Below are 9,341 nucleotides of genomic sequence, written 5' to 3'. Positions count from 1 at the left end.
TTAGCGGAAATGAAATCATTTAATGACAAGTTAAGCATTAACATGATGATCTGTTATATACATCATAACAGGTTATAAGTTTTTCCATTGTAAAACATTTTGGGTGGAAGTTTTAAATAAACTCTATGCCCTCAACATTAAGGAAATTATCGCTGAGCCCACGAGGAGGTTTCCACACACAAGTGTCAGCTCCACAAGTTCTTGGCACCTACAAGGTAGAACAAACCCTGAGTACTCAATTGTACTCCGTAAGACTTACCCGTTAGGAGAAAAAAAAGACTCTAAGGATATACAAGGCTATCTGGCTTGTGATTATTGCATCTACAGGAAGCATTACTAAATGTGCATCCTTATATTCAATTTCATTAGTAGTCATCATTAGTTCATTAACTAACCATTCTATGTAAGCACCTGTGCCACTTTCAAGCAGGTGGTAAGCAATCAGAATTATTTTTCCATCTTTTATATTCCAGTTCTTACTACGGTGCTAGATCATAGCCAAGCCATATCGTATTACACGACAATTCGCAAACCAATGTATCCTAGCTGGGTACCCCAAAACACATGCACCGCTTGTACCGTAGACACAAGCAGGACCAACCCACCACTCTCCTGTCAAGGGATCTAGGTCCCCATCCAAACTTGGACTGCAAGCCCCCACACTTGAGTCCTAGACTTAGTGTGGTGCTTAGACCTCCACCATCCCCGCCTCCAATCAGTCGGTCCAGAAAGAGCCGAAACCCACGACAAGAGAGCAACGAGCCTTTCGGCTCCCATAAGCAAGTATGCTCTCAGGATAATAAGTCTATGACCTAACTAGAATCCACAGCAATAGACGGTCCTCAATCGACATAGGTGGAACAAGTGCAATTTGAGCCTCCCTCGAATGCCTAACCAAATCTAGATCCAAAGTACCATTCCGCCTGGTCTTCAATTATCATTCATATATATTCCATGTGATAGTAATATAATAACAACAATAATATCTTTCCTATCTCTCGCGAGTGATAGGTAATCGCTCAACTTCTACCGCATCCTATAGCATAGCAATCTACACGATCCTGTCATACTAGTAAGACTCATAGGAAAAGGATACATATATGTGAGTGGGTTTCATTCAACTCCTTAAACTTAATGCCCAAGTGTAAAATTAAAGTGTAGAATAATAGGGGTTATGTACCGGGGCTTGCCTGGGTAAAATATAACTAAGTTAGCTTTTTATCATGGTGGCATGATCATCAAGTCACCATCTACTTCCGCTACTCCAGACGACTCCGCAATCCAACATCGCTCCTATCATGAAATACGTGGATGCAACGTAGGGACGTAAATAATCAATGACAACCGCAACTCTAAAATACGATTACATCTCACAAGCTAACGAGCTAGCTCTAATAACTAACATACTAAGTCATGTATCCACATTGTCAAGTGAGGCTCGTTTTCAGAAAATGTTTTCGTTCTACAAACCCCCAATTATTTTGACATTTGATTGATTAAATATATATTTTTGTAGTAGGGCTCATTTAGTTACCTTAACAAACTAATTCCTATGGAGCTACAAAAATTACAGTTAGCACCTAATAATGTTAGAAATCTACTGTAAAAATTTTAGAGCAAACACTACTACCAATTTATCACAACAATTCCTACAAGTTTATATTTCACAATATTTAGCATCCCAAATTAATTAGATAACTCCTAGAAATATTATAAAACTAGGTGAACAAAATATACTAGCAGATAGATCATGATTTTAGAATCCTAACAAAATTAGTTTCACAATTTTTGGTCAACTACACAATTTTATACTGAATTTACAAATTTACCTTAGAAGATAAATTAGAAAATGCTTAGAAAAGGAAAAGGGCCGGTGGCGACCATTTTGGTCTGGCAGCCCAGTGCGGCGCAGCTGCGCGCGTGTCACGGTGACCCAAGGCCGGGGTGCCCGCGCACTCTCGTGTTTTGCAAAAGGGGGCTCGGGCTTTTGGATAATCACGTGGAGCAACATAACACTCTTACTACAGACTCAGGCTTTGCATTAAAGACCCTGGAATGTGTTGCCTTTGCAATGGGGCGGTCCTCGGTGTGCCCGCACGTGGTGATGCGGCACACCGGTGGCAACGGCGGTTACACCAGGCCAACTAGGCTCGCTACGACGGAAGTAATGAGATGACCACCATCTACAGCTAATAGTGCAAGGATGGGTGGTGGTTAGGAACTCGGAGACGCGCTAGCATGAGTTGCAGCAGCAAGGGCTATCCGTGGCAGCGGCGCGACTGTTCTGGCAAGCCTACGCTCTCATAACAAGGTAGAGATGGCGAAGAAGCATCTGTAGCTCATCGTGGTGTACGCACTACTGACGGTTGAAGCTGGAAAGCACTGTGGCGGTCTGGCCATGTACGACCGAGCGGGACGGCGGCGCTCTACGGTGGACACCGGCGCATCACCATGTCGTCGACGAGTTCCCTGGCCAAAATAGTGCGAGCACCGAATAGAGGGAGTCAAGGCGAGCTCAGGGTTATGAGCAATGAAACTGCTACCACTCCTATATGCCTTACCCCTAACCCTCTGGTCACGGCGGCGCACATGACCGGCGGCGAGGAGAAACCGAAATTGGTCGGCAACGGAGCTTGAATGCGGCTCAAGGCGGGTGGCTCAGCTAAACAACTCTATGGTAGCGACAGCGGTGTCGACATGGCGTGGGCGCGGAGGCAGCAGCAGCACCAGCGGCACGGCCCTAAGGCCATGGCATGATAGCATAGCGATGCGCGCGACGAACATCGTAGGCTACGGCGAAGGGAGGGGAGAGAGAGAGAGCAGCGCAGCAGCGCCGTGGTGACAACAGCGGTAGTGGCACAGAGCGCAGCAGCGTGGCAGTAGCAGCGCCAGAGGCATAGCCCCAAGGTCGTGGCACGACAGCACAACAATGCGCGTGACCAACAGCGCAGGCTACGCCGAAGGGAGGGAGGGTGGGAGAGAGAGAGAGAGCAGCGTAGCAGCGCCATAGTGGCGACAGTGGCAGCAACATAGAGTGCTGCAACGTGGCAGCAACAGCGGCGGTCAGTCGGACTAGAGCCGGCCAACGCCACGGCTCGGGCGACTAGGCCGGCCAAGCGCGGCAGCGCGTGTGCGCACGCAGAGCACGCCAACGCCACGACGGCACGCCCTCACGGCCTGGTGACCACGCCTAGGCTAGAGGGCTAGCCTGAGAACGCGCTGTGCATGGATTTTAAAGCAGCGACTATCACTAAACCATTGCCTCTGAACCGAAATCGACTTCACCATGATCAAACTGATACATGAGGCTGCTCAGCCGAGCTCAAACACCGCATCACCCTCTAACCCAATCTCTCTAAATAAATTCCTAAACTTGCCAATGTCCAGCTGTACCCAAGCTTGAAATTTTTCAAAGTTTTTTGAGTTGAACTCTATTTCAAATTGCATTTCTAAGCTATTGAAAATATTAATAAGCAATATTATTTTTCAACAGCAAGTATTTCATTGTCATCTATAAAGTTTGCACTTTCAATTTTATTTTAGTATCACACACATGTTCTATAGTATTTTTGCTTAATAAAAATTGGTTTTAAACCCTACTTGATATACAGTAGTTATTACATCAACATTGATTTAACATTTTTATTGATTATTTTAGGCTACGAGAAGTTTATCAACACCTTCTATCGCATGCATTATTACATAAACACGATACTCATGACATGATTTAGTAGTTGGTTTATGGCGTAACACCGAGGGTGTTACATAATACACCACTTCAAATTATCCTAAAACCACCGAACAAATACCACGTCTACAGTCATAAACTAAACTACGTCCACCCCATAAAACACACACAAATAGACCCTACTTAAAAATATACACGTCAGATTAACTCTCACGCATTCTCTCTCCAATCTCAACACGTCCGGCGGTCCTCCTTCTTTGATGTGCAGTGCCCCTCAGGATCGCATCGCAGCCCCCCTCACACTCGCGACCCTCTCATGCACGCCGCATGCCGCGAGGACCGCCCCACGCCTCATGCCACGTGACTACCTCACGCTCGCGACCCCATCACGCCCCTCATGCTGCGTGACTACCTCACGCTCGCGACCCCGTAACGCCGCACGCCGCGAGATTGCCGAGAGCGGCGGGCGCGTGACCACCTCAGGACGGCGCGACAGAGACCGCCTGCCCGCCTTAGCGTCCCCATCCCTCCTGTTGTACCTGCGGATATATGCGGCATCTGTGTGGGGTGCTACCGTTGGGGCACCGCCGCCGGGGGCGCTACCTACCCCACCCTCCGTGCCGTCGTGATCTTGGGACCCGATGCGCTCGCGACGGCAACGGCATCGCCGGCCCAGCAGCCACCGCTTGGCCGGTATCCTATGGGCGAGGTTCATGGCCACCACCTTCACGTACATGTGAGTACTCCTTGGCCCAGATCGGTTCAGACTCGTGTGATTCGTGATTATCCATTTTGATGGATTCGTTTCCTTCGTGTGATTCACTTTCCAATCCAGATCAATCTGCGCAGGAAGCCCCATGTGAATGTTGGCACCATTGGGTTGGCAAAACCACTTTCACAATTTCTCTGATTATGCGCTTTTGTTTAGAAATATCTTTTTTATTACTAATCTTGCTAATTGTTTTGATTTCGTGTAGGTCAATATGCAAATTTATTCAGGGAACAGGCCTTTGCTTCTGGGAGTATTCCAGTACACTTTCATCAGCTGATCCACGATGCTATAATTTGCTCCTCCCTTGCTGCTTCATTTAGTTATGGGCTTATGGCTCTATGCCTGTATGGTTTTTTAATGAGAGGATCCTACTAATGAATATGATCTATTATTTTTTTTGCTGGTGCAACTCTACATGTTTCTTGTAGGAACTAATTACAGCTTTCAAATAATTCTGTTTTATATGAAAACAAAATGCTTAATGAAACATTTTCTTTCATTGTTGAACTGTACTTTGGGTACCATATTTGTATAGATCCCATAGCATCACTTTGCTTGCATTTTTTATCTGTTATCTTTGTCCTTTGGCTATGCTAATGGGTTATCTTTTCTGATGTCGGTTCTTTCTGTTGGGTTATCCATCATATTGTTGTTAGCGGATGCGGCGGGCCAGCCTGCTCGCGCTGCTCGGGATCTATGCCTCCGCCGAGCGCCGCCGCATGCTCGCATTTTTTTTATCTGTTATCTTTGTCCTTTGGCTGTGCTAACGGGTCATCTTTTCTGATGTCGGTTCTTTCTGTTGGGTTATCCATCATATTGTTGTTAGCGGATGCGCCGGGCCAGCCTGCTCACGCTGCTCGGGATCTACGCCTCCGCCAAGCGCCACTGCGTGCTCCGGTCCCAAGGGTGAGTTCATCAAAGGCGCCTCTTTTTCTGACAGTTATGCCCCGGCACGGGATCTGCTTGAGCTGAAATGTGTCATTGGTTTACTCTTACATTGACAGTTATGCCAACACTGATGCTGTACTTCACTTTAAGTTAAAAGACAAAGTACCTTGGTTAGAATGAGATGAAGGTGTGGGATATCTGTTGTTCTGTCTGAACTGGGCTTGAATTCTTGGAGCAAGCTCTAATGGCAATTCATTTCTCCAAGTCCATCAGAATAGTTAGATTATTATTGAATTTGAGAACTTGTCCAGTTCTAAAGATATTAGCATTTAATAAACACAGTATTGGATTTGGCACCATCTTCCATTTTAATACTTATACAAATGCCTTCCTTTTCTTATATCCTTTAGATTGGTACAACAAATTATCAATGCTATTTTGGTTCTGGACATTGATGATCCTCCCTGCACTATTGCTGCAGGAGCTCTTTTATTTGTTTTGGCAAGTGATGTGAGTACCTCTTAATCTCAGTCTAAATCTTACATGCTGTTATGCTTATTAAATACCTCTCATCTCGAAGTCGCCTTCGCCTAGATGATTACAAGGTGGAGAAAAGCTATTAATTCCCATTGTGTTTTGTCTCTTAGCTGCAACCATTTCTTTCGCACTACAATGCCACTTGTTTTCACATTACGAGGCTGGCATGTCCTATGAGAAACGTTTGAGCTATTCTATTATCAGGTAGTTCACTGTGTTGTTTCTGAAACAACATTTTTCAGTAACAGCAAAGACAAGTAGCACTCTTTTCTGTTCTTTCTGTTAGATTACCTGTCTGGTTTTTGTTTAATCCTTTTTGGTGTTTTGGGAGCAGTTCGATTTGCAATATGCTACTATTCCATTTCTATTTCAGAATCAACAACAACAGCTGTATTTTTCTAGCGTTTCAGGTTCAGTTCAGTAATGCAGTCTCCTCCTTCAACCCGTTAGGCTGACTAAAAGTTTTGATTCATCGTCTTTCTTCAATGGTTTAAGTTTAGTTTTTCTGCAACAAATTGTTTTGGTCGATTGCGCTTTTCATTGTCGTATGCAATAGCCTGTTCGTAAATTCATTAGCAGCTTATCTCAGTGGACGTCAATCAATAGCAGAAGGACCCTAGCAGAAGCATATGACCAACAGGTAGCAAGTAAGTGGCAAGGTTCAGTTTTCGTCCTGTCATCTATTGCTTTCTTGCTTCACTGACCTGCCGAAGATGAATCCAAGGAAAAGACATTGAAGATGGCGATAGCTTTGGAACAAGAAGCCAAGGTGGTGGCGGCCGCATCAAAGGAGGAGAAGGTGTAGCAAGACGAACCGAAAGGTGAGAGGATTTCATTTCCCAGATCGACTTGCTTCTACTGTCTGATTGTTGGTGGACAGCTTTTTTATGCTGATTTTGTTATCATGTAGCTGCTATCTCGGATGTGAAATGTGATGAGCCAAAGGAGGAGAAGGTGCAGCAAGAGGAACAAAAAGTTGAGGATTTCACTTCCCCAATTGCTTTGGTTCTACTATTCTATTTTTTTGGAAGGAGACAACAAAGAGGAAGAACTGGAGGAGGGTGAGGAAGGTGAAATCTATTTTTGCGCTCTATCTGTTATCCTGAAAGTTTCAAAGTTACTTGTTTGCTCTGTAATTTGTAATTTACTGTTAGCATGGGCAAATCACAAGTTTCCATAGCCACCGGCTTCTTTGTCCATAAAAAATTAAAGAAGACCACCAGATGGCATTGTCAAGCAGATGGCGGTCCTCTGATAAAATAATAGGAGAGTGAATCTAGAGCTAAGTTCCTTCACTGTTGGAGGACGACGATGATGAATAGTTGTAAAACATAACATTACTATTCCTCTAATGTTTATGATTTTTTTCCATAGACACGGGAATCTTAATGAATCAGCCTGTTCGCTTGCTCGTAAACGATCGTAAATTTCCAGCCGGGAACAGTGTTTTTCTCTCACACCAAACCAGCCAGCAGTAAATAATCCACGATCGTTTACGGTCTCCCGAACAGGCCGCTTATTGTTCGTTGTATGGTAATTAGTGGAGTTGCAATGTAATTGTTCAAAAAGAAAAACATCGGAATATAATTTGAGAGATTACCAGTTTGTGAAATACTTTTTTTTTGTAGCGAGGCATAACAATCTTCTTTTTTTGTTTTTGAAGATAATTAAGTCAATGTCACTAAGAAGGATTTCCCAAATCATACGATTGGTTTGCATTGCGATGTGTTGAGCTATAATGGCCAAGTCTTACGCAGGGAACCATCTTTTGGTTGTTTTAGTTTGCATATATTTTAGTTCTAATTTGTAAGTGGTCTAAAATACCAGATACTTCCATTAGATTAGAATTTTTGTTACATGCTTTACATGTCAATTTCCAAATGCCGTGTGAAGCACAGTGATTGTTCGTGTGCTTTTTATGTTAAAATGTCACTGTCCTTCGTTTTTGCCAGGTTTCACTCTCTCTGCTGGTCTGCATTTAAAATAGGTAATGAAAAACTGTCATTCTTCACTTAGACCCTACAATATAAGCAGCATGAACACATCACTGATGGTGTGAGAAAATATTGTCAACGACAGTACTGCTCTGGTTTTCACAGGCTTCAAAACATATGAGAAATGTGAGGACAACATTGACAGTATGGTGGGCGACGCGTGCACCATTCTTCTGCACTTTGGTTCTGCCAAGAAATCGTCTAGCCAGAAACAGACGTGGGTGGGCGGAACTTGCAGATGGCCAGTTGCTTTGTTTAGTGATATTATCTCCAGCTCAAGCTGTTTCTGGCTTTCATTGACCTGAATTTTTATTCTGTATTCTTAAGATGATGTTTTAGAATTGCCTAGCGGCCCATATGCCAGTCTTGGACTCTTTTCCTCAAGGTAGTCGATGTACAATATGAAACTGTACATTTTTTTCTTTCTCCTCGGAGAGGTTCTCTTCCCACATATATTGTTTGGCATATGAATGATGGATGCATCTTGCAATAAGGCTTTGTTTAGTTTCTCTCTCAAAACTTTACACTCTATCCCATCGAATGTTTGAACATATACATGGAGTATTAAATATAGACTAAAAAATAACTAATTGCACATATTGCAACTACTTTGCAAGACAAATCTTTTAAGCCTAATTGGTCTATGATTTGACAATGTAGTGCTACAGTAACACATGTGCTAATAATGGATTAATTAGGCTTACTAAATTCATCTCGTGGTTTACTGATGGATTCTGTAATTTGTTTTTTTATTAGTATCCGAACACCCCATGCGACACCCCATGCGACACTCAATGTGACACCCCAAAGCTTTACACACTGGATTTAAACAAGCCCTGAGTTCCTGGATGGTGGGTGCATTCTTGAACAAGTATTTGTTGCAAAAGTTATGTCTAGTAATAACCCCCGGCCAGCAAAAGCTAACATTTCAGACAAAATTTTGGACTTGCAGGTCAGCTTTTTTCTTTTTTTGCCTAAGTGTCGTGCCACAAGTTATTTGTTAGCACATTTATACGCTGATTACGTTATTAGTTGATTTATATTTTAGTTTTATGACTTATTTGTGCACATTTATACGCTGATTACGTCATCAGTATTTATATTTTAGTTTTATGACTTTTTTTTTAATGTCACCATAACATTAGCACGGCTAATATACTAGTTTATGATAGGAGGCTTGTTATAGTGGTTAAAAAGTATCACCGGTACTTTTAGGTACTTTTCTTTTTTATTTTTATTTACATTAATTTAAGAAAGATAATTAGTAAAATTGGATTTATGTACTTAAGGATATAATGGTAAATTGTCCAAATTCGTCTTCATATCCTAACTAACAACCGAACAGAACACAGAGTCAACGGAAGTTCGGAACTTAGCGCCACTGCCCTGCTCGGGCGCTCCTCCGAGATTGTGACGACCCCTCCTTCCTCCACCTTCTAGCCTTCATCTCCTCCGCTCTTGC

The 9,341-nt window shown here is 43.2% G+C and overlaps 1 protein-coding gene across 13 annotated transcripts; it reads left to right on the top strand.

Moving 5' to 3' along the window:
* Positions 1-4,148: 4,148 nt before the first annotated feature.
* LOC136473632 (wings apart-like protein 1) lies at positions 4,149-8,363 on the top strand. 13 transcript variants are annotated; one of them, XM_066471293.1, is made up of 11 exons: positions 4,149-4,424; positions 4,524-4,567; positions 4,666-4,718; positions 5,287-5,366; positions 5,830-5,858; positions 6,288-6,379; positions 6,465-6,532; positions 6,599-6,706; positions 6,796-6,955; positions 7,838-7,872; positions 7,965-8,363. In XM_066471293.1, exons 1-6 carry the CDS (start codon positions 4,238-4,240, stop codon positions 6,333-6,335), a joined length of 441 nt encoding a protein of 146 aa, XP_066327390.1. In that variant the 5' UTR covers positions 4,149-4,237; the 3' UTR covers positions 6,336-6,379; positions 6,465-6,532; positions 6,599-6,706; positions 6,796-6,955; positions 7,838-7,872; positions 7,965-8,363. The 13 variants fall into 13 exon arrangements, with proteins under 13 accessions (XP_066327390.1, XP_066327388.1, XP_066327381.1 ...); XM_066471291.1 differs by having other exon boundaries at positions 6,462-6,532; XM_066471284.1 differs by having other exon boundaries at positions 5,759-5,858.
* Positions 8,364-9,341: the final 978 nt, after the last annotated feature.

Source organism: Miscanthus floridulus, chromosome 8 (assembly GCF_019320115.1).
Source record: "Miscanthus floridulus cultivar M001 chromosome 8, ASM1932011v1, whole genome shotgun sequence".
Lineage (NCBI taxonomy): Eukaryota > Viridiplantae > Streptophyta > Magnoliopsida > Poales > Poaceae > Miscanthus > Miscanthus floridulus.
The sequence above is the reverse complement of the archived record's forward strand: the minus strand, read 5'-3'. Positions and strand labels throughout refer to the sequence as shown.

Coding starts and splice junctions, on each gene's coding strand:
- LOC136473632 (XM_066471284.1), top strand. CDS start 4,238: ATGCGGCATCTGTGTGGGGTGCTACCGTTGGGGCACCGCCGCCGGGGG. Junction 4,425..4,523: donor GCCACCACCTTCACGTACAT/GTGAGTACTCCT, acceptor TTTCCAATCCAG/ATCAATCTGCGCAGGAAGCC. Junction 5,859..6,287: donor TATTTGTTTTGGCAAGTGAT/GTGAGTACCTCT, acceptor GTATTTTTCTAG/CGTTTCAGGTTCAGTTCAGT.